This window comes from Pelodiscus sinensis, chromosome 16 (genome assembly GCF_049634645.1).
Source record: "Pelodiscus sinensis isolate JC-2024 chromosome 16, ASM4963464v1, whole genome shotgun sequence".
Lineage (NCBI taxonomy): Eukaryota > Metazoa > Chordata > Testudines > Trionychidae > Pelodiscus > Pelodiscus sinensis.
In genome coordinates this window covers 5749605-5773017 of record NC_134726.1, presented here as the reverse complement: position 1 = coordinate 5773017, position 23413 = coordinate 5749605, and the positions used below count along the sequence as shown (strand labels likewise).

At 58.9% G+C, this 23413-nt stretch overlaps 1 protein-coding gene across 3 annotated transcripts; it reads right to left on the bottom strand.

The window, feature by feature from the left end:
- Positions 1-1942: 1942 nt before the first annotated feature.
- On the bottom strand, positions 1943-14853 carry SMIM22 (small integral membrane protein 22). 3 transcript variants are annotated; one of them, XM_075899242.1, is made up of 5 exons: positions 14722-14853; positions 12896-13099; positions 7732-7902; positions 4858-4943; positions 1943-4139 (listed from the first exon to the last, which is right to left on the bottom strand). In XM_075899242.1, exons 3-5 carry the CDS (start codon positions 7865-7867, stop codon positions 4092-4094), a joined length of 270 nt encoding a protein of 89 aa, XP_075755357.1. In that variant the 5' UTR covers positions 7868-7902; positions 12896-13099; positions 14722-14853; the 3' UTR covers positions 1943-4091. The 3 variants fall into 3 exon arrangements, with proteins under 3 accessions (XP_075755357.1, XP_075755356.1, XP_014429772.2); XM_075899241.1 differs by lacking the exon at positions 14722-14853 and adding an exon at positions 14525-14665; XM_014574286.3 differs by lacking the exons at positions 12896-13099; positions 14722-14853 and adding an exon at positions 11636-12762.
- Positions 14854-23413: the final 8560 nt, after the last annotated feature.

Here is a 23413-nt window from a genome sequence, read left to right as displayed (position 1 = left end):
GCATCGTGCGCCCCGGCTCAAAGGGATCTGGATTGGTCGCCAGCCTGGGATCCCTGATACGGTCCACACAGGGTGGGGACTCTTAACTGGGAACCTTCTTGGGAAACTGCAACTGGCATCCAGGGTCTTCTGTTTTTGGGAGGGAGAGGCTGATCTGCCTGCTGCGCGGGACTGGGAGCTCTGCAGATAGCTTAGTGGGATGCAGAGGCCTTCCGAGGCCCAAAGCAGGAAGAGTAACAGCAGCAGCTCCAGAATTGCCCCGTCTGGCCGGCCTCTGAGAACCCAAGGCTCGCTCTGTGCTTCCTGATCTATGCAGGCCTCCAGCGCGCTGCGGGATGCAGGGAGTCGCACTGAGTAAACCTGTTCTGGTTTGTAAGTGGGGGAGGGAAGCCAGAGGCGTTCATTCTTTAGACGGGGGAGGGAGTAACGGTTCACAAAGGCTTGGCCAAGCATGCACGCTGGGTTTGCTCCACCGGGCCCTTGTTCTATGCATCTGTTACCAGCCTGCTTTCTCGGCGAGAATTCGACCTTGCACATGCATCGGTTCTCACGTGTCCCGGGGACGGTAAAGGATGTGGAAAGCTAATGGAGTTCCCTCTCCGTATTTGGAAGATCTCTGATCTATAACTCTGGGTGGGTGAGTGACTCTCATGTGCATATCTAAGAGCGGTTGGCCAGTGCTGTGAAACCCAGCTATGGGCTGCCAGCTTGTCAGGCAAGATTTGCCCATAGCATGCAACCAAGGATGTGTTATTTCCTGTGTGTGGAAACAGCCTCACGGGCTCAGTGAAACAGCCATCCTGTCGTTCCCACCTGACCAGCTGCGTACGGTAGGAGAACCTTTCAGAAAGTGGTATCAGAGTCGCAGGCTGGCTCCCTGGACTCGAGATGGGCTGTAACAGAGCTTGATCTATAGCCCTGTCCAGAGTACTGTATAATGGGGGACTCTTGCCACTAAGCCCTGGATGGCCTTTGGTGTGAGTCTCACCAGCTGCCCCCAGTGTGGATCAATAGACCCAATCTCCTAACATCTCAGCTCAGGAAGTGCAGAGAAGAGCTGTGGCGCCTAAGTGCTACCAGCTGCTTTGGGTGTTGGCCGTCTGTGGCTCAGCTCAGAGCTGTGGCTCATGCACGGTACGTACAAGCCCTCCGCTTTAGGAGATACTGGAACCCTTCTGGCTGCCAGATCTCTGCTGGGCTGTAGAAAGCAGCCCCTGTGCTGCCGTGAGCACAAGGAGAATGGGGCTTTGCACTGGGTGAATGCCTAGTGCTCCTGGACTCTGGCTGTCCTGGTTTTCAGTGTCCTTTCAGGCAGAGCACGTGATTCAAGAACCTGCTGCTCTAGTGTTCAGTGCAATTTGCTCACCCCATGTGTGTGCTCCTGTCAGATTGTCAAACCCGGCAGGAGCCTGTCACATGCCAAACACCTTCCCCTCAGCCCCCATCCAGCGTGCTCATTTTCCCCTTAGCAGGACACCTCCAGTTCTTCCTCTCTGTCAGCAGGGTTGGGTAGAGGGCTCAGAGTCAGGGAGGGCTGGCTCTGCTTTGCTGTGCCTAGATAGTTCACGGTATTATCGTCCTCGGTCCTGGCGGCAGGGATGCTGGCAGGGCGGCAGTCTCCATGGGCACTGAGCACTAGAACACAGGCTCCTAACTGATCTTGGGCAGGGTGCAGGGGCAGCCGTAAGGGGTGGAGGAAGACACTTCTCGGGGGAAGCTCCTAGCAGTGGTATTCTAACTGGGCAAGTCACAGTGGCCAGAGCAGGGCTGTGAATTGCTCGTGAAATGATCCCCAAGCAGAGGACAGCAAAGCAGAGAGGGTCGAGACCTCTCCTGTGCATCTCCAGTCCAGCAGCGGCCAGCCCGCCACCCAACGGAATAGCCCAGGCCCGTTGCTCTGTGTCCCCAGGGCTTTAATGTACAGACACGCCAGGCCAGCTGCTCTCCAGCACATGCTTTTTATTTAGAATCACGAGTAATTCTTCCTGGATTCAGAAATGAAATTAGAAAGTTTCCTGGACATACCGCCCGGATGGCGCAAGGCAGCGAGAAACCTGAAGGACATTGGCTGGCATGTTAATTAAATTGACCCCACTGCCCTCCTTCACATCCACGGGCTCTAGCTAGGGAAGAGCTGGGGGCGGAGGGGAGAGGCCGTCACAAGCACAGGAGCAGCTGCCCAGTGGGAAGGGTGTGGCACTCTGAGCTGGACTCTAATGCGCACACAGGGCTACAGTGCACCGCCTGCGGTGAGGGAGCGGAGCAGCAGCCAGCAGAGCTGCTGAAATGGATGAATCTTTCCAGAACACGCTGCTGCTAGCTGGGCATCGGCGCAAACCTGCTGGGCGGAAGTGGGCAGTGCCAGCTGCCGCTGAAGTTCGTGATCTCCCAGGACTGAGCCCAAAGAGAGCAGAGGCCGTTCGGCTGTGGGTGTCCCTCACTTCCGCTAAACCGAGTGCTACCGGGGCTGGGGAAAGCGGAATGGGCTGCTCTTACACCTGCTCCTGAGGCAGTGCAACCCCACAGCTGTGCCGAGGTCTTGGCTCCGCTGGGGTGTTCACAGGACGGGGGGGGGGGGGCAGATAAAGACTCCACCCTGAGGAGGGAGAACAAGCCCAGACTGAACAGAACCACAGGCCTTTGTAGTACCAGGTGCTCTCTGGCCACTGCTCGTTTGAAGGACCTCGCGGAGGCGTCCGAAGCCGCTCTCCTGCCCGGAGCAAGGCCGTCCTTGTGACTGGCTTCCCTTCGCCTGGCCGGGCCAGCTCCTGTCAAAACTTAGTCCAGTGGCTCCAGGAGGCCTCTTTCCGAATGCCAGGCTCAGAATATGCCCAAGTGCTGGACTGGGGCTGGGGGTGGCAGAGGCCGTGTGCTGAGGGACCGTGGTTCAGAGTGGGCGTGCTCGGCCCACTTCCCCTGCAGGGGCTTCCCAGCCCCTGGCAGAGTTACTCATTCCTGGCCATGTCCTGCTGCGGGGCAGTGCCTCAGTCAGGGGCGGGGGAGATTGACTTAGCCCAGCCCTGAGGGAGATGGACGGGGTGAGTTCTCCGATCCCTCCCTTAACCGCCGCACAAGGCAGCGGGTGTGGCAATGGCTCAGAGCAGGACGGGGTTACTGGCTCCTTAGGACTTGGCAGAAGGCCAGCGACCATGCACTGCATCCACCGAGCCCTACGCAAACCCATCCATGCAGGGAAGAAATGACTCTTCTGGCTTTTTCTGAGCTTCGGCCCGCTAGTGCTGTCTGGGAATGGGGTGGGAAGCGAGCGGGGCGGTCCGGGCACCAGGCCGGCACCAGCACTACCCTAGTTCAGCTCTGCCTTCCTTCCTGCTGGACCCCTAGAGACAGAGCACGTTGGACGGAGCACGCTTCCTCCCTGAGCCTGTTCTCTGCGCACACATGCAGCTGGTAAGACAGGCAGCTCCCTCGCCTTTTGGGGACTGCAGGCAGCAGTTCAGCTGCTGGGCTGCTGCCAGAAGGCCCCCCGTGGCTGTGTGAATGGGGGCTCCAGAGGGAAAGGCTGCCAAGGCATTCGCCCCCTCTGTCTCCAGCAAAGCAGGACCAAGCTCTGGGTGCTTTGCTTCCGTGGTCGGTTCCGGCCAGGGGCTTGTTCCTTCCCAGACTGGAGGGTCAGCTGATGGGCTCCAGGAGGGACAAAGCCAGGGATGTTTTCAGGGCCCCGGAAGCGTGCCTGGGGGGCCCTGCTGTAATAGCGACAACCTCCCCGGGAGCTGCCTTCCAGGACTGGCCCGAGGGCCCATCTAGCTGAGATCCCTCCTGCCAGGAACGGCCTTGAATCCCTGCTCCTGGGCTGCGGAGCAACAGCTGCTGCCCCCTGAGGCCCTAATGGCCCAAAGGGGCGGCTGGGGCCACTCTCTGATTCAGCGGCACAGGAATTCCTTTTGATCCTTGGTGCAGGGGGGTGGGGGGACCAGTGCTGGAGCCAGGGGCGCGCAGCTGCATGAAGCCAGCGCTCGAGATTTAGAGAGTCCGAGCTGCCCTTGATTGCGGGGCAGCAGAAAGAAGCGAGCAAAGAAGAGTCTTTGTTCCCATTGGCTCCAGAATCTGTCTGTCCAAGGGAGGAGGCGGGGCTACGGCTCCATGGCCTTGTTATCAATGCCCACTTTCTTTCTGGGGACCTAATTGTGTTGAAACAAAAAAGGAAAAGGAAGAGTGAAAAGGAAGAACCCGGCTCCCTTCCGGCTCCCCCAGGACGGCAGCAGCGTTCGTTTCCCAGCCTCTGCCCCCCTACAAACGGAGGCCTGCAAACGGAGATCCGCCTGGAGGGGGATTTCTCGTGTTGAGCCATTTGAGGGGGCCATAAAGGACTGAGCAAACCTCACCGTATCGCGCCTGCACGTCGCCTAGTCCCTGATGCATTGCAGCTCCCCCGGCAGGTAGGGAAGTGGCTGCATTTTGCCTACAGCAAGAGACTTGCCCAGGGATGGCTCGTGTCCCAGATCAACCCCGGAAGCCCAAAGCCACCCTCCCTCCTGGCCACTGTGAAAAGCATGGGTCACTGCAAGAAATGCCTTCCCACCCCAGCCGGGGGAACCTGCAGGAGCTATGCCCCCAGGCTGAAGTTTGCCTGGGCTTTCTCCCTGCCCAGGAGCGCCTCCACAGCCCGTCAACCCCACAGCCCAGTTCTCCAGCTGGGACAGAGCCCCGTGGCCCCTGGCGCACTCCAAGGCGGTGGTGAGAGGACCCTGTCTGGGTTTTGCTGTGGGGAAGGCTAACTGAACCTCGAATCCAGGCGGAGGTGTGTGAGGAACTCAGCCCTGCCTCTCCCTGTGAGCTGTAGGACCACTGGCCACGTGCCCCTGTGGTGGAACACCAAGCACAGGAACAGACTCTTACCTGCTTGTGCAACCCCCCAGAGTCACAGTCGCAGCAGCAGCAGCAGCAGCGGATCAGAGCCAGGAGAACCAGCAGGAGCACAGTCCCTGGGGGAGAATCAAGCCATTATGTCAACTTACAGTCCCACCCATGCGCTAGCACTTCTGTCAGGGCACCAGCAGTGACTGCACCTACTAGAGTCAGACCCGAGCCTCATAGTCCTCCAAGCCCCTGGGCCCATCAAGCGTACACACCCACTGCAGGTGCCCTTCCTGCCTGGGGCTGTATTCTGAGCAGTAGCCCAAATGCCTCCTCCTTGCATTGTCACCTCTCTGACCCTTGCATGCTCCCTAGTGCTGCTGCGTCACCCGGCGGGGTGACTCCATGGTTCCATCCCCTCCCTCCGCAGGAAGTGCTGGAGGACCAGGAAAACAGCCACGGGTGTGAATCCAGCTTCTCAGGGGGCCTGCGCACACACCCTGACCTGCACACACAGCTACACCAGTTCAGTTAACCTCCTGTGTGGACGCTCCTCCTGGGCTTCAAGAGGTGGCTTGTTTCGGTTTACCTACACCAGTTCCTAACTGTGCACTAAGCCCGGTTTAAACCAAATGAAGAGCACCCATCCAGCCGTTTACACCTGTTTAATTAAACCAGTTTAAACTAGCACCTAGAAGTTCCAGTTCTGCCAGGGCTGCTATGATGTTAGACCCACAGGCACTAATTCCTGCCCGTTCCTCCCAAGGTGGCCGTTGGGGAGCTGTGATGGGCCATCTGCCCGCACTGGCCCTTTAAGGGTAAAACCCCTCCCTGGGAGAAGGCTCAGAGCAAAGCCCCAGAGCTGAGGCAGATGCAGCCAATTAGGGCCCAGCTGGGGCTGTATAAGAGCTGCTGGAGGAAGAACAGACACTTGCTCTGGCTGGGAGCAGGAGGGACCTGGCTGCCAGGGAAGCTGGAGGCTTCCTGAGACAGAGCAGGCAGGGCTGGGGAGCCTCTCTCCCAGGCTGCAGAGGGAGCCAGGGCAGGCAAAGGCAGCAGGTCCATCCCCTTGCCAAAGCTGAGTGGCCATTTCAGACTGCAGTTTGCCTCTGAGGAAAGGGGCTAGATAAGGACAGGTTGTGGGTCACTGAGGCCAGGTGAGCATAAGGGACTGGGGGTTCCCTGAGGAGGAGGACCCCCCCCCCCTGAGTGTGGGGCACTGTGGTAGGGCAGTACCCAGAGGGGAGGATGCCCGGTCTGGGAGGGACTTGGGTGAAGATGGTAACAGCGGGCGAGATACCTGCCGAAAGGGGGCACTTCAGGGCAGAAATGCTCATTCCCTAAGTGACCAGCAGGAGGCGCCCGGGGGGTGAGTGTTCGCCCCGTGATCTGATCCGGTGCTGGCTGGCTGTAGCTCGCCCCTTGGAAGGGGCTGGGATGGCCGTCCCCTCACGGCCCCCCTCAGGTTGGTGGCCCTAGTTCAAGCTTTTGATCACCAGCTCCCCACGTCTCGAGTATGTTTGCCGGGGTTCCACGCCCTTCGTACTCCCTCAGCCGCACTAGGGCGGGGGCGCTCGGCCCCTGCTGGGTTCCTCAGCTCTGCCGCTGACACTGGCCCGGCCTTCGGCTGAATCCGTGTTACTGGGCTGTAGTGCCAAGTGTTAGTCCTCAGAGGGGAAGGCAGGGAGGTTTGATGAATTCTTAATACCAGCTCTGTCCCCCCTCCCCCCCCCCGCCTCCCGCTTTATCCTCTGTTAAAGCCGATATAGCAACAGCCACCAGCGGAATAATCCCAGCAGGGTGGTTTTAGTTTTTGCTGAGAATCATGTAATAAACCCTGCCTGGAAAGGCTTCGTGCCATGGCTTTATGGCTGCGGGGGGAGGGAGTCCGTCTACACTCCAAAGGGGAAACCCCATTCTAGGAGCTGTAGGTGTTAGCATCTCCCCTGTCTAGCTCTGAATGGCTCATCGTACCGAGGAGCAAGGCAGGAGTCAGCGGAGGGTACGTGGCTATCCGCATTGCTGTGATGTCACACACACACTGGCCTCCTGCCAGTCCTCTGTGGCAGAAAGCACCGTGCTGTGACCTGTAACCAAGTCCTGGCCAAAAGGCAGCTTGGCGTTGGGATTGTTCTCACCGCGTTCCTGAACGATGGACTTGCCTGCACGGTTGTCTGCTGGCTGCCATCTCGGCCAACACACCAGGGAGTGCACTGTGACCTGCAGCACTAAACATCTGCGCTTCTGCACCTCGCTGGGCTGTAACAGACTCACCCCTTCTGCAGCCTGGCCCACCTGGGACAACCCCTCCCCGGGGGTTACAGCAGCACAGTCTGCTCAGTTTTAAAAGCTGATTCCCTGCTGTCTACTTGCAGCCCAGGCCTTGTTTGAAAGGAGTCTGGTGGCCAGATCTCCAGACACAGCGCCTCTTGGTGGAGACAGGATCCTTTTAATGTAACAGGCAGAGGGTGTCCGATTGGCTGGAGGCTCAAGGGAGACTAATTCAGACTAGAAGATGCAGATTTTCAGCCCGGAGGGAGAGCTACTACTGAAAGGTGGGGTGGGTTCTCCATCATGCAGTGTCTTTAAATCAACAGCAGGGATCTCTCTTGAGCTCATGCGTAGATGGAGTTCTCTGGCCTGGTCAGCTGGGGGGACCTAAGGGTTCCTCCCGGCCTTCAGCTGGATGGATGGTCTTACTGTGCGTATAGAGGAGCACCTACCACCCCAGCCCAGGTGTGCTAGGGGCGCACGCATGCACAGAGCCTCTTTGCCCCAAAGACCTTGGCCTTTGCTGGAGGCACCTCTGGCCACTCCAGCTGCTTGTCTGCAGGCGAGTTAGAACAGCTCTACAGACACTGTGGGGCTGGGTTTGTAGCCCCCCACAAGCGCACCGTTGCTTAGTCCCCTGCTTACCAATGAAGGTGAAGAAGATGGCAAAGGCAGCAATGTCCCAGTCCGACTGGAACATCTGTTTGCTTGCTAGTCTGCTCAGGGCGTCGTTGAGCTGGTTGTTCAGTTCCTCTCCCAAGTTCTGGCCTTCCGAGCCCATTTTTGGTTCCTTTTCGGGTTCTCCGGTGCTCTGAACTGCAACAAGGGAGAGAGACAGAGGCTGCTCTAATTGCCATTTAGCCTCAACCCTCCCCAGAGGCTGGAATATCTTAAACAGAGCACGACCACCTAGCCCCTACCTCTGGCTGTGCTGGCTTTACCCGTATTGGTGGCTGGTTCCCTTTCACACCGGGGGCTGGAGGGGTTGCGTACAAGATTGCTTCACTGCCCCACCAGCCACTGATCCTACGGCTCCAGGGCAGGAAGGGGCTAGAGCTGCCCTATTGCATTCTGCAGTGGAGCTCCAGCCCCTGTGAGGGGACAGGAGGGGCTGACCCTGCCTTCAGGGGCTTACCCAGGGCTGAGAGTGAAAGTGATGGCATGGCCCCCAGCTGGGGGGAGAGACAGACACACAAACTCTCTGAAATATATAGTAGATGGCCCTTTCTCCACACCTGCCCCTTCTCTGGTTCCTTGCTGCCCCCCTGTGGTCATTCTACAGTATAACCATCCCTCCTACCAGACCCCTCCCTTTCCATTTTATGAGAACCAACCAAATTCCAGGCACATCCTAGTGTTCTGGCACTTGCTTTAAGTCAGGATAAGAGGAAGCTGCCTGCCAAAGTGGTGGTCCTAGCTCTCACCATTTAAGAGGAGCTCCGGAGTGAATGACTATCACAGCAGGATGGATGGACACACCGACAAAGATTCTAAAACATATAGTAGATTCGTATTTCCCTATCTTAGCCAGAAAGCTGGCTATTATGCATCCTGGAAGCTGCCGCTATTGCTAACCTGAAAATGCGATTGATTTTATAGCTCCGGGCTGATCCCTGCAGTACTTGGGCTGCTATTCCTGGAAGGGGTGTGTGGGTGAGTGAGAGAGAGAAGCAGCAAGGAATCCTCTGCTCTGCCAACTCTATACAGGAAAAGCCACAATTTGGGAAACCGGCTCCACAGATTTCTTAGGGATACTCCCAGCAAGTCTCAAACAAGCCCCTGTAGTTCTTGATGCTGCAGCCAGACACCAGAGCTGCATTCTGGTCAGGGTGAGGCATGGCCGGCTAGAAAACCCCCACACCAAAGAGCAAACTGCCCCTTATGGGCCAGGCTAGTCCCTGTTCCAGTCAGTGACTGACCCACAATGCACCGTGGAGAAATAAACCAATTTCACACAGATTCCAGCTCGGCTATTGCAGCAGGGGTATGGTGCCCTGTGGAAACAATGGCTCGGAGAGGGGAAAGCTGGAGAGCAAAAGAACAGTGCGGGTCTAGTGATTAAACACCGGACCGAGGTTCTGCCACAGACTCCTTGCATGACCTTGGGCAGACTAGATCGGTCTGTGCCTCAGTTTCCCACTGGTAAAAAGAGATCAACCCAGACCTAGTGCCCAAGAATGATGTGAGGTGTTCAGCTACTAGGGTGATGAGGATGTGTTTCCTCTCTTGCATTGGCCTGTGTCAGATCCTGCGTTAAGGTCATTAGGCCATGCAATTTAAGTGCACAGCTTCCAGCTGTAACACCCAGTTCTTCCCAAACCAGGGACTCCCCTCCCACTGCTTCCCCTTTTCCAGCTGCTACAAATCAGCAAAGTAATTCGCAAATGCTGCCATGTAAGGAGTCGTTATTAGGCTCCAGAGTCAACACCCTCCATGCTGATGACAAAAGCACTCTCCTGCATCAGGCTGCCAGCAGACTCCGGAAGACAGCACCGCACCGTTCACTGCTGCCTCACGTCTGAGTGGTAAACGTGACTCTCTTTTACACATCTGAAAATGGAAACTGAATCTGGACTATGCCCCGTGGGCAGGACCCGAAGTTCCAGCTCTGCCCATGTGTTTGAAGTCATTGTCCCAGGCGCAGCCAGATGGCGGGGAGCGCTAAGAGGCCCCAGAAACAAACCCAGCGCAAAGTGCATTCCAGATCGCATGCAGCTGCCCTGCGTGCTGGTGACAAACATCTGCCTGTGCCAAGTGAAACTGCTGCCGGGCCTGCCCAGCTCCCGGAGGCTCAAAGTACAAGCAGAGCTTGGCTCTAGCCTGCTGCCTAGCACTTGTGTCCCCTTGTACGCTGGGGCATGGTGGGAGAGATGCAGAGCTCCGGAGGGGAGGGGAGGGATCTCTTTCTCTCTACGCTGGTGCCTGTGAGGAGCTGCACACGCCCCCTCTCAGCAGGCCCAGCCTTTGGTTCTAGGGAGAGGCTCAGTTTCCAGGTACAAAGAATTCAGTCTCTCGCCAGGTACAAAGAATTCAGGCACTTCCTCAGCCCCCCGGCCCTGCCCTGGCCCCCGCAGAGAGAACCCCCTGGAAGAGCCTCCATCTTTTCCATTAGCAGCCCCTGCCCACTCAGTTTCCAGATACAGTACAAAGAATTCAGTCTCTCGCCCCTTTTCCTTTGGGAAAACCCTTAAAAGTGGGGCTGACAGAAAGGAAACAGCAGCTGTGCTCTGTTCTGCAGCTAGCGGCCGAGCGGAGAGGAATGGGGGATGCTAATGATCCCCAAATTCACAGGTTGGGGTGGTTCCCCCGGATCCGTCTCCCAGCTCCTCCCCTCAGCCCAGCCAATCAGATTTGGAGGGGGGCTGGTTCTCAGGCCCAAAGGTGCCAGGCCAGCCCGTCCTAGCAGCATTTCCAGCCCTCTGGGAGGCTGCTCTCACTGCATTGCGGTTGTGACCTCCTTCGTCCCCAGCCAGCATCACTGGCCATGTGTAAGGGCCAGGCCACCCTGCCGTGTGCTCCCAGCTCCCGTCCCCGGAGCGGCTGCTGCAGCTGGGAGTCCTGTGAGCACTGCCGCCCCCCTCTCTCCTCACAGGAGCCTGCCCGCCAGTGCCAGGCTGGGGTGACACAAGCTAGAGTGGGGAGGGAGCCTGGAACCCTGCCCCACCTGTCAAGGGAGACCTCCCCTCTCTGGAGAGACCACCGCTCCGGGGAGACCTGCCTACCAAAAGAGCACTGATTCCCTAACCAGCCAACCTGCAGCCTCCCTGCCTGGCCACAGGGCGGCCCCCTGCCATGGACACTGCCGGGAGGCCTAGCTGCAGGAAACGGAGCGGGTCTAAGGGCTCTGAGATGGGGGAGGGAGGATTTGAGCAGCTCCCCTTATGGGCCCCCAGCTAGACGCCCCGGCACATGTTCAGATATAGTCCCTGCTTGTGGACACCTCAGGGCTGGGGCTCCTGAGCCGAGATGCCGAGAGCCTGCTCACGCCCAGTGGCGCCAACCCAACCACCCTGGCAGGTGAGATCCTGCCAGGGGTTCCTAACACCCCAAGGACAGTGCTGAACAGCTGTGGGGCGCCCTGGAATGCCAGCTCTGCAAGCCTTCCTCATCCCCTGGCCCTGCCCTGGCCCCCGCAGAGAGAACCCCCTGGAAGAGCCTCCATCTTTTCCATTAGCAGCCCCTGCCCACTCAGTTTCCAGGTACAGTACAAAGAATTCAGTCTCTCGCCCCTTTTCCTTTGGGAAAACCCTTAAAAGTGGGGCCAGCAGAAAGGAAACAGCAGCTGCGCTCTGTTCCGCAGCTAGCGGCCGAGCGGAGAGGAATGGGGGACCCTGCCCCTGCCCCTTCCCCTCAGGGACCTGCAACCCCAGAGCTGGCTCCTGGCCAGCAGAGCTCCCAGAAGGAGGAAGTAGCTTCAGTTCCCTAACCTCGCCCTGAGACAGACCCAGAACTGCAGCCTGGCTGAGCAGCACAACCTCCCCCCTTTCTGCCAGGGGCAAACAACCCCCCCATCCCTCCAAGTGGGCAGTTTCCAGAGCAGAGTGTTTACCTGGGGCCTTCTCTGAGCGCTTGTCTCCAGCCAACCTCCCCGCAGCCAGCTGCTTCCTGGTTCCTCCTGGTGCCAGCTGCACAAGGTTGCTGATTGGCATCCACCTGAGTCCAAGGAGCGGCAGACACACCCCCAGCCTCCTCCCTCTTTGGGGAAGGAAGTGCTGGCAGCGCTGCTTGCTTGCTTTGCGTCGCCCTGGCAGCACCCACCTGCCCTAGGCAGAGCTTTCAAGGAGATCCAGCTGAGCCCCTTGCAAGCCTCATTGGCCCGGGGCTTCGCGAGCCTTTTCTGCCAGGTCCGTGGGTTGTTTGCCAACACCAGGCTCTGCTGCCAGACTGGGACGGGGCTGGGCGTGTAGCTTCCCATTTGCGGTCGACCATACCGGTTCCGCCGAGCGAAAGGCCTCCCAGAGGCTGGGCCAGGGCTTGGGTGCACAGGACAGCTCCTGTCGCAGGGCACTGGGCGATGCCCGCACGGCAGGCTGCAGAGCTCCAATCCGGGGCTTTCTGCACTAGTGTCCCCCGGCAGGCAAAGGGGGGGAGGGGATTCCCCGAGACTGTTCCCCTGACGAAGCAGCGTGGCAGAAGCAGGACGTTAGGGGCCAGGATGAACGAGGCTGCAGGAGGGAGGCCTCCCACTGCCAGGCTGGCTCCCGGGAAGCTCCGTTATCACTCATGGCCCCTCTTGTTTCTGTTTCTTACCTTGGCCTGGGAGCGCAGCACCGGCCTGGGGCATCTGCAATGCTGCTCGCCCAGGCGGCTGGAGGCACCGCGCCCCCAGAGGGGAGCAGGTGGGAGAGGAGAAGAGCCCAAAGGCGAGGCTGGCTGAGAAGCCAGGCAGGGAGAAGCAAGCAGATTAAAGGAGGTCAGGGGCGAGCACAGGAGGGAGCAATCAACAGGCTGCAGAGCAAGCCAGGGGGACGCGCACGGAATGGGCCTCGGGCCCCACCCTGGAGGTTGCTGCAGCCTGTGGGGGGAGACAGCAGAAGCCAGGCTGGAGGGCCCCGGGGGGCATCCCACCAACATCAGTGTCACTTCAGAAGCCCAGGAAAGGGAAGGAAAACTGCACCCTGGCTCCCCTCTTCCTGGACAGGAAGTAGAGGGAGCCACAGAGCAGAACCCCGCCCTGTCCTGGGAAGAGGCGGAAGGAACCACTGATGCAAGGCTGGGATGGAGCAATGTCTGGCTCCTACACACTATCGGCCCCCACCCTGAGCAGCTCTCTGCCCTGCCCCGCCCCGGGCGCGCCTCATGTCCTGACCTGCAGGCTCCCTGGAGACCCTTCCCAGGAGGCAGCTGATGGGTGGAGGCTGAGCTTTGGGGTGTGGCAGCGAGTTAATCAAATAAGGCACTGGGGGTTGGGGCGTCCGTCGCACCCGGCCCTGCTCCTTCAGGGGCTGAAAGACGGCGCGAGCAGCGTAGCTTCCAGCCTCGGCGGGTTGTGCCCAGTCTCCAGCAGACGCGGCTGAAAAACAAAGCAGAGATTCACCCAGAGATGCCACTAAGCCGCTGGGAGCAGCCAGAGACCTAGCAGCACTGCCGGAGGTGCTGGAAACCAGCCGCCCCCATAAGCTGCTAGGGCTGCCTCTCCTGGTCACCCCAAAGGAGACAGAAGACGGCTCAGGAAACCAAGTTACCCCTGGAGTGGGAGGGGAGGAAGGAGCCAGGGAAGCCGAATAGGGTTTGGCTGTGGGACTATTTGTAGCCTGGCCAGTGTACTGTGGGTGGATGCCTGATGAGGTAGTGGCAAACTACCCTGCCACTGATAGGGCCCTGTGTCCCCTTCCCCTGGCCACCCATCTCCCCACCAATAGGCCAGGAAGCCTCGCTGGGTCTGCAGCCCACTGGAGCTAGGGCACCAGACACCGTTGTTCTAAAACTAACTGTTGGCTGCCCCCGGCCTGATTGAGGGACAGGGACAGTGAGACTAATTGCCTGGAAGGATTGCTAGCAGGGCCTCTTGGATGTTGGCTGCCCCACGCTGATCGGGGTTCCCCTCTACTCAGTCCCTCACTGTTCCTCTGAACAGAGTCACTACAGGAGGGCGTGGAGAAAGGGGGTGTGCTACACACTACAATAGATGCTGGGTGGCCCAGTGGTTCGGTCGCTCCTCTGGCAGATAGGAGACCCAGGGTCAATTCCCTGCTTCATCACAGACTCACAGTGTGACCTTGGCCAAGTCCCTTAGGCGCTCTGTGCCTCAGTTTCCCGCTCTGTACAAGGGGGGACAATAGCAGAGCCCTACTTCACGGGGTGGCATTAACTTTGCTAGCAACAAGAAATTCTCCCTTCTCAATTGCCCAGCAGCTGGTGCCTGGCGCCGAGGATTAATCCTGCCAAGTTGGAAAGCAGGCTCAAGGAGCAGTGACGTCCGCTGGCATGGGCATGGTTTGATGACCCACTTTTTATGGGGCTGTCAGGCACGTGGCTCAGCCCTGCTCCTGCCCTGGGAAGCTAAAGGGAACTCGGGTGACCCTGCAGACATGAGGCCAGGAGATGGGCTGTGAGGAAATGAAACTGGCTGGATTGGGGGGGGGGGGGGGGGGGGCGGGAGGCAGGGGCCTTAAGAAGTCATTATCAGGTTGGACAGCAACTGGAGAGATCAGCTAACAAGCTGTATGGATGTCACACTGGTTAGGAAAAGCCAACTGAGATTATTCCTGCATCATAGGCATCCCAGTGCGAGAGAAAATGAGCGAGAGAAACTACAGATGGAAAGGCAGGGGCCTGCCATGGGAGGTGAGAGGGAAAAGGCAGGGGTGCTGCTCCACCCTTCGTCATGGGGACAGCAGTTTGCAGATGGGCAGACATTTTGATAAGGGTTTTCGAATGCAAAGAACAAAGTAAATTCAGATGTGGAACAAAGATGCCGTTGGCCTGTGGAACTCACTGCTGCTGGAGATCAGTAAAACCAAGAGATGAGCAGGATTCAGAAAAGGGCTGGACGTTTCCGTGGCCGTCCAGAGTCAGTACTGAGCACAAAGAGTTCGGGACAGGATACAGCCCCTCCCGCTGCGGGACATGAGCCGCGCTCTCACTCTTGGGGATCAAGAAGAAACCTTCCAGGTGGGGGTCGGTGAGCCCTACCTGCTACTGCGGGGTTTGCTGCACCTCCCACTGAATCGGGGGGGCCGACGGACTTGCTGGGCCCCTGAGCCAAGTGGGGGGACCTGCCCAGTGGGGCAGGGCCGCGGGCGGAAGGGACAGGGCTGGGGCCGGCCAGCCTGGAATGCACGGTGTGGTGTTCCCATGGCGATTTAAAGGGCCGGGGACTCCAGCCACTGCCGCAGTAGCTGCAGTGGTGGCCCGGAGCCACAGGCCCCTTTGAGTTGCTGGGCTCTAGGGCAACTGCCCCGAATCACCTGCTACTGGTCACTGCGGAGCCAGGACACTGAACTACATGGACTCAGGTCTACTCCCATCTGGTCCACGTAACAGCCAGCAGGACACCTGGGCTACATCTACACTCGCGGCTTCTTGTGCGAGTAGTATGCAAATGAGGCTACGTGTGGAATATCACTGAGCCTCATTTGCATACCTAATGAGCCACCATTTTTTTCAGAAGAGGCCCTTGCGCAAGAAGGAGCGTCTACACTGCCCCTTCTTGCGCAAGAAAACCCCTCTTGCGCAACGCCGTTCTTCCTGAAAAGTAATAGGTGTAACGGCCTTGCGCAAGAGGGGTTTTCTTGCGCAAGAAGGGGCAGTGTAGACGCGCCTTCTTGTGCAAGGGCCTCTTCTGAAAAAAATGGTGGCTCATTAGGTATGCAAATGAGGCTCCGTGATATTCCACGTGTCGCCTCATTTGCATATTACTTGTGCAAGAAGCCGCGAGTGTAGACATAGCCCTGGAGCGTCCTCACATCCACACGCAAGCCCACGCCCTTCCTAAGGAATTAGCTCCTGAGCAACAGAGACAGGGGATCAGCCCTGCGCTGGATGCCAGGTGAGCTCAGCGGGGCTGCGAGCGAGCAGGCACTGGTGGGTAAACGAGCTGCCTTGGCACCCAGCTCAGAGGAGCCCTGTTCGAACTGCTCGCCTTGGAACCGCACCAAGAGGTGCCCAGTGCCTGGCTCCTTCCCGCGCAACAGGAGAGGGGAGCGAGGCAACTGCTGCTGTGCAGAGCCGGCTGAGGTTCTGTGGGAGCACGGGGCCCGGTCTCCAGCAGATGGCCCCATCGCACCGCACTTACCACCCCGGCAGGCTGGCAGCACACCCGCCCGCTCTGCTCTGGCTGCCTGCATTCACCATCTCTTTGGGAGGCACCCTCTCCCGTTTCGGCAGGGCCTGGGCCTGCTGCCTCTGGCACACAGAGCCGGTGTGGGAAGGAGACACTTGTGTCCAGCTGTGAGGCACTAGTGAAACCAAGGCCAGAGCAAATCCCACAGTATATCTGGAGACGGCTCCTGGCTCTGCTGCGCCTTCGGGCGAGTGCCTTCCCCACTGGGCCTCTGCTGCCCCCTCACGCTCTGAACAGACCGAGGGGAGGTCTCCAGGCAGGCCCAGCTCTTGCTGTGTGTGTTCAGCCCCGGCGCCGGGGGCTGCTCTAGGCCGAGGCCACGCTGTGACTTAACAAAGTCGGCCTGGAGCAGGGACCGTGTGCGTCAGAGACGCGGGTCTGTGCCCCGTCAGAGCATTGACTTGCGGGGACTGTGGCACCGCAGCAGCAGGGTTGGAAGGCGATTAGCAACCAAAGCCACTGACAGAGGCTTGCTCTGGCGTCCGGCTGTCTTCCTGTCCCCCCCGTAACAGGCTGGTCTCCGCTCTGGCCGGCGCCCTCTCATCAGCTTGGTGATACCAGTTCAGCTGGCCTTGCTCCCGCTCTGTTCACGGTGCAATAAGGCATCCCACAATGCACGGCTGCTAGTGCCGCTCAGGACTCTGTGTATCAGGCTGGGGCACTATGGGAGAGCGGCTCAGATTTTCCCACAATGCTCTGCTGAGCCTGGTTAAACTACACCGGAGGTGGAGAGACACGAAGTCTAGTCCGTATCACAGGGATGGGCGGCTTTACGGTAGTAAAGGCCACAAGTTCATTAAAACCCGCAGGGGGTGTGACAGGGAGAGAGGAGAGTGTCAAGTCCTGCCCCGGGAGGGGGGATGGGAGGCACTGCTGGATCCCCAGCTCTGCACTGGTCTGGGGCCAGCCACAGGAAATAACCTTGGGAGATGTTTTCTGCTGCGGTGGGTGTGGCAGCAGAGAAAGCAGCCTTGGATGGGCTAATCCCTGACCTGTCTCAGAAAAACCTGCCCTGCCACTGATTCCCAGGCCCCCGTCCCTGGTTCCATTCAAGGCAGAGAACATGAAAAGCAGAGACTGGGGCAGATGCTGGGAGTGCCCAAGCAGGTCGATGGATCAGGGCTGAATTCCCCATGGGAGAGCAATGATGCAGCTGCGGGCGTGTTCCTCCTTCGGCCTGCTGGGCCGGACGCGCTCCAGACTCGAGGCATAGAAAGCAAAAGGAGCTCCTGCCTCTGCAGACTGTAGGCAGCTCCATGATGGAGTCTCCTTTTTGAAGCCAACAGAGAGAGTTTGGGTCTCTGGGGAGTCAGCCTTTCCCATCGGGCATTGCAGCTTTCCCCAGCACGGCCCTTACAGTGAATGGCCAACCCACGTCTGTGAGGCCAAGCCCCCTAGGATGGACCAACGGCAGCGTTGGTGGCAGCTGATCTCCTGCAGAGGCTGGTACTGGCGCCTCTCTGACTGTTTGGTCTCCTTTGCCTCACTTTTTTCTCTCCCTTTTCCCCGCCCCTCGGGAACTCTCCAGCGCCCCTTTAGTGCCGTCTGCACGAGGATCTCAAAGCGCCGTGCAGGCATTAGAGCAGAGAGGGGCAACCGAGGCTAGCGAGTGGGCTGCAAGAATGTCTCTCCGTCAGCCGAGTGGATTGCCGTCCCAAGAGTCTCCCGGAAGAGGTTAGTTTTGCTCATTGCGCTTGAATGTCTAGAATTTCTGGGCTGCGCCGACTGAACCGCAGCAGCACTTGGACGGGATGCAGAGGGAGTGCGTGGTTCTCACAATGTTATGTGCAACCAGCACACACCTGACTTCCCCTGCCTTTGCTTTATGTGCGTCACTTTACTAGCACCGGTAGGGAAAAAACCTACAGACACCAGCAGAATCTGGCCTCTGGGTGCCGGGGCAACAGCAAAAGTATCTCTGGGCCGCACACTGAACCCCGATGGGCCGCACACAGCCCTTGGGCCGGAGGTCGCCCACCACCGCATTAGAGAATTCAGCCTCGCCACCCCCTGGGAAGCAGGCAGCGTTTTCTCCATTTGACACCAAACCCCGGACAGTATCTTGCCTCGAGTCATGGCACGAGTTAGCAACTGAGCCAGGAACCGATACCCAGATCTCCTGACGGCAATTCCGCCGCGCTAACCACTAGGCCATCCTGCTTTCCAGAAAAGTCACCTGAGCCATTTCCTCCTTTGGCGGCTCCCTGGAACACAACAGCCAGCTCCAGATAAAATCTTTGGGTGGCCTGTGCATGATGATAATAGTTTCCCGCACCACCCTCAGTCAGTGGGAGGCCAAGATTGTGGGGGCCAACTGCACATGCTCTGCCTGGGAGAGGACATCCCGACATCTGACCACTGTGCAGTTTCACCCCTTAGATTTAAAGGGCTGTCCAAGAAGCCACTGCTGGTTGGCTGTGTGCCATCTACAATACTTACAGCCAGAGGCCTTCATTTAACCCCCTGCGGGTGGGATCCGTGTACTGCAGCCCCACGGAAAACTCAGACTTGGAGGGATGACTGTGAAACATCCTGAGCTGTTTAAAGAACTTTATTCCAACAGCCTCGGGCAGGCCCATTCCCTGGCCCCAGGAACGGTGGGACGAACACGGCACTTTCTCTCCAGCATGTCTGGGGAGGGAGAATGATTCACTCATCGCTGCTTCTCAGCAGCCACGGTGGGGAAGCGCCGGATGGGAGCAATGCGAGCCTATTGCCATTAGCAGCATCAGAAGGGGAAGTAGGGCGCACTGCTCTCTGCTGAGGGGGGTGAGGGCGTGTGATGGGGGCGTCTGTCCCACACTGGCCCTTTGAAGCTAAAACCCAGCCCTGGGAGAGGGCTGAGAGCAAAGCCCCCAGCTGAGGCTGATATTGCCAGTTAGGGCCCAGTTGGGGGTGTATAAATAAGGGTCCAGGAGGGCAGAAGGGGGACACTCTTGCTCTAGCTGGGGAGCAGGAAGGACCTGGCTGCCAGGGAAGCTGGAGGCTTCCTGAGACAGAGCAGTGCTGGGGCTGGGGAGTTCTGGCCTGACCTCACTCCCAGGCTGCGGGGCCTGAGGCAAGACCTGAGGGGACTAGGGCTGCAGGGGGGGCAGCCAGGATAGGCAAAGGCAGCAGGTCCAACCCCTTGCCAATGCTGAGAGGCCATTTCATGCGCTTTGCCTCTGTGGCAGGGGCTCGGTGACGCCTGGCAGTGGGTCACTGAGGCAAGGCGGGTACAGGGGAATTGGGGGTTCCCTGGAGAGGAGGACCCCAGAGTGCAGAGACATTAGAGTGGGCACTGCCGGAGGGGACGCCGTGGTACAGGAGCAACACGGGTCCGGAACGGAAAGCGTGGAGTGAGGACACAAGGAGACACCAGCCCTGCAGGCTAATGAGCTAGTTCCCAGGGCTACCAGCAGGAGGTGCCGTGGCGGTGTGTCCACCCTGTGACCGTGGGCAAGGGGGCGGTGTGTAGCCGTGACGTCTGTGCCATGTCTCCCTGGTGACGAGAAAGCAATTCAAGCCACAGCAGGCCTGGGAGCCAGTTCCTGCCCTGTGGGTTTCCAGCCAACAGGAGCGTGGGGCCATCCACCTGAGCACAGAGTCTGAGGCCAGATCAGGGGGCTTGGGCTTGTGTGGGTCTGGCTATAGGGCTAAAAATAGTGTAGATGGTCCCGTTTGGCCTGAAGCTGCCCCTCAGGGAGCCGAGTCTGGCCCCATCTCAAGCTGTCTGCGCTGTTCTTTGCAGCGCCCTTAGCCCAAGACCAGTGGTCCAGGCTGTGAGCTACAGCCCCATGGGTCTGTTACTGCGGCGTGCGACAAGTGACAGGCTGCTGGCTGGAAAGCAGCCCTGCCCGGTCTGCATGGCAGTTAGGCCGAGGTCTCTCCTCTGGCGTTATCCTGTTTCCATGGGAGCGGTCACGCTGCAAACCACACAGGAGCAACACATGGCGAGGGATTAGCAGCCCAGCCCGCCGGTCTGCACCGGAAACGGCCCTTGGCTGGCTCGGGCCAGCCAACTCGGGCTCGGGGCTGTTGCACTGCTGTGGACCTCCAGGTTGGGGCTGGAGTTTGTCTCTGGGACCCTTCCACCCCCAGTGTCGGCAGTTAACAAGCATCCCCCCCCACACACAACCCCCCCACCCCTGGGCCAGCAAGCCGAGGTTTCCAGCACCACTTAACGCAAGCCAGAGACCGGTGTGGGGGCATGGCAGTGGGATGGGGACAGCCCCCGCATTCGAGCTCCAGCAAACGGTGCCATGAGGACAAGCCCCATGGAGAACAGGCCGGGGCCCCTGCTGGCATTGAAACCGGCACAGCTTCCCCAGCTGTGGATGTGGCCTGTGGACCATCCAGGAGCTCTGCTCTGGGTGGTGGCTTGGGTTCCCATGGCTGTCAGAGCGCAGGCGGCAGGGTCAACGCTGCCTGCTTCCTTTTGCTTTCCTGGTGCCCTGCTCGGCTGCGTGAGTGCCAAGGGGTTGCAGCTGTGCAAAGCCGGCCTGGGCTGATCAGGCGTTCCGAGGCAGTGGCCTGCAGAGTCTGTACTCTGCTGATGCAGCCCAGACCCTGGGCTTGGCTTGCCCATGTGTAACTGGAGCCCACTTCATGTGAAATTGCTGCCGGGCTATAACCCCAGGGCCTCGCCCGGCCTGGTTATGAGTCACAATTCAGGGCAGAACCAGGCTTCCAACGTTGCTTTGTGCAGCTCTCCCAGCCCAGGGTAAGTGTAAGCGGGGGAATGGTCCCGCTATTGTGGGGAACTTTCCTGGCTTCTATACCACCCTGGTGAAATGGACCAGCAAAAGGATCTGAGTCCCCTCTCCCACTTCCTTTACCCCTGATCCTGAGGGCTCCCCCTCCACTCTCCTGAGTAGCAGAGCCCTTGAAACCCCAACAAGGCTGGGCCCAGGTTTCCTGGGGCTTAATCCCCAACACTGTAGTCACTAGGGGCAGGAGTTAGGGTGTCCCCACTCCGAGGTGCTCTCTTCACACTGCAGGCCTTCTTGGCCCAGTGATCACTTCATAAGGTTCAAAGCAAATACAATTTATTAAACATCAACTGATTAAAGAGAAAAGAATAAGAAACAATGAGGATGGTTAAATGAGAACACACAGTCCTGCTCTGTAGCACAGGGACATCAAAACAGCAGCCTGCAGAGTGTAAGGACAGTTCACAGTCTCTTCCTTAGAGGCCCCTTAGAGGCCCTGGATGTGCTGCAGGAGGCTGCAGGCTGGGCACGCTTGCTGTGGCAGTGACCACACAGCCTCAAGCTCTAAGTGGCCAGACCACTCTCTCAGTCCAGAGCCTCTCCCCACACTTTGCAGGTCCCAGCTGCTCACCACATCCAGCTGCAGGCTGTGCTGCTTGGCCAGTCTCCAGCTCCTTGTGTTGCTTCTCTGTCTCTGTTCCTTTTGGCTCTCTGAGCACTGCCAGTCTGCTGCTCAACACAGGGTCTGCGCTCCTTGAGCTGTGTGTGTCTGGCTCTGCTGCTGCAAAACTGCCTCTCCACACAGCTTGCACTCCTTGGGCTGTCTGTGTCTGGCTCTGTTGCTGCAGGACTTCTTCTGCACACAGCTTGCACTGCTCTTAGCTGTCTCTCAGCTCTCTCCTTGCTCAGAGAGACCCTGAACAATCCCAGCTCACAGGGAGGACGGGGCCTGGCCTCTTGCTTTTCTCTCTGGCCTGTCCAACCTGTCAATCAGGCTGAGCTGGAGTGTTAGCTGCTTTCCATTGTCTCTGGGGTCTGTCAGTCTCATGGACCCTTCCCCTTTTGACACTGGGAGCTGGCAAAGCAAAAAACTCCCACAGAGTTCTAGTAAGGGGCTAACAGTCCCCTTACATAAGCAAGGGGGGCTGCTCTGTAGTGTTTGCACTGGGGGCTGGACTTGCACAAAACCAGGCCGGGCTGGGGCAGAGCTGGAGGGATCTGCTTCTTAAGGTCCCAGCAGCTCTGGAGACGTGCTGATCGGAGCAGCAGCCAACCTGGATCACTCACAGCCCCCTGCTGGAACCCCCTTGGACGGGGCCGTGGCTGTGCTGTGGCGGGTGTTTCGTCCCTGGGGTGACAAAAGCAATTCCTCTTTGTCTCTAACACACTTCGGGGGCGGTTAATGGAGAGATTCTTCTCTGCACCCAGCTCTTTGGCTTGCCAATGCAGGAACCTGCATTAACCGAGCTGCCCATGGACAGACTGGCCTTTAATACGTGTGGCTGGCCTTAGACTGCCCACACCCGCTTGCACATTCTAAACAGGCGCATTCAGAGGCTCCTCGGCTACAGGCGCTGCTCTGGTTTTTTGTCCTTCCCTCCCACCCCCGGCTCTTGACAATGGCTTCTGCCTCTCGTGCTGTTCCACGGTGCTTGCCATTAAAAGGTGCCAAAGCAAGTTTAAAACTCAGGCCCCGGTAATTGAATCTCACACCCACATGAAGAATCTCTCCTTTTCTTTCCCGGCATGTGTCACTCGAGACGCCGTGTTCCCAAGGGGACGGTGCCACGTACACAAAACACAATGTGGCGATGGGTCATGCGGCACAGCAGAGAAAGGACCCCGCGGTAAGAACTGGTCCGGAAGCACCACGGCTGCTGGGGGAGACTGGAGCATGGGTCCCCTTCTGCGTATGGCATGGGGAGTAGCTAGGGTAGAGAGCAGACACGGTGCGGCCTTTCCGCTCCAGCTGGGGGGGGGGGGACTTGCTTAGAGTCAAGGGATCATTGGGGTTTGGGTTCTGACTCAATAATACTGAAATCTTGTGGCCCCGATGGTCTAACGGTCACGGACACTTATGGGTCATCTACGTCCTCTTCCAAGCCCAGGTGGTCTAGGCAGTAGGGCTGGAGTCAGAGCTGTCCCATCCATAGGCCGCTTCGGAGGGGCCGCCCCAAGCCTTGCATTTTTGGGAGCCCCATAGCGGCTGCCCCACTGCCCTATGGAGGGGATGGGCCTGGGGGTCTGGCGTGGCAGCCACAGGGGTCACCCTGCCCCACACTCACCATGTGGGTGGCGGGAACCATAGTAGGCCGGTAGCCAGCTCCGCCCTGCCACAGCGCCCTGTTCCAGCCCGCTGTGCCCCACTTCTCCACGGCAGCCAACTCCTGCTGCCCATGTGGTGAGTGTGTGGGGGGGGACCTTTGCAATCCTCCCGGCTGCGTTGCTGGTCTGCTTGCCTGGTCTCTGGGCGTCCAGGGCTGGGCTGATCTGATCTGACAGCGCGTAAGAGGATCTGACAGGCGGTTTACTGTCCCCTTGGAGTGGCCTTTTACACCTGTCTGATCCATTCCCAGAGCTGGAAGAGGAAGGAAATGCCCCAGGGGAGGGCAGAGCATTTGCACAGTGACCTGGAGAGAGGCTGCTGGTTAGAGGGGGACTTTCTCAAGGCCTCTTCTTGCCTCTCAAAGTGGCTGAGGCTGGAGTGTCACCACTGCGCTGCTTCCTCCTCCCTGCCCGCTTCAAGGCAGAGCGTGTCCCGTGGGCACCAGCAGGCACGTTCTCTCTGCCCAGGGGAGAGCGGGAGGCTAAAAACCCAGCGCGAGTGCACAGTAAGGTGGGGCTGTCACTC

What these genes read in the sequence shown, in the direction of transcription:
- SMIM22 (XM_014574286.3), bottom strand. Translation starts at nt 11,735, where the DNA reads ATGCCAATCAGCAACCTTGTGCAGCTGGCACCAGGAGGAACCAGGAAG. An exon ending in CATCTTCTTCACCTTCATTG is followed by an intron (nt 4,944 to 7,731) that starts GTAAGCAGGGGA and finishes ATTCTCCCCCAG; the next exon opens with GGACTGTGCTCCTGCTGGTT. An exon ending in CTGGGGGGTTGCACAAGCAG is followed by an intron (nt 4,140 to 4,857) that starts GTAAGAGTCTGT and finishes CAACACAATTAG; the next exon opens with GTCCCCAGAAAGAAAGTGGG.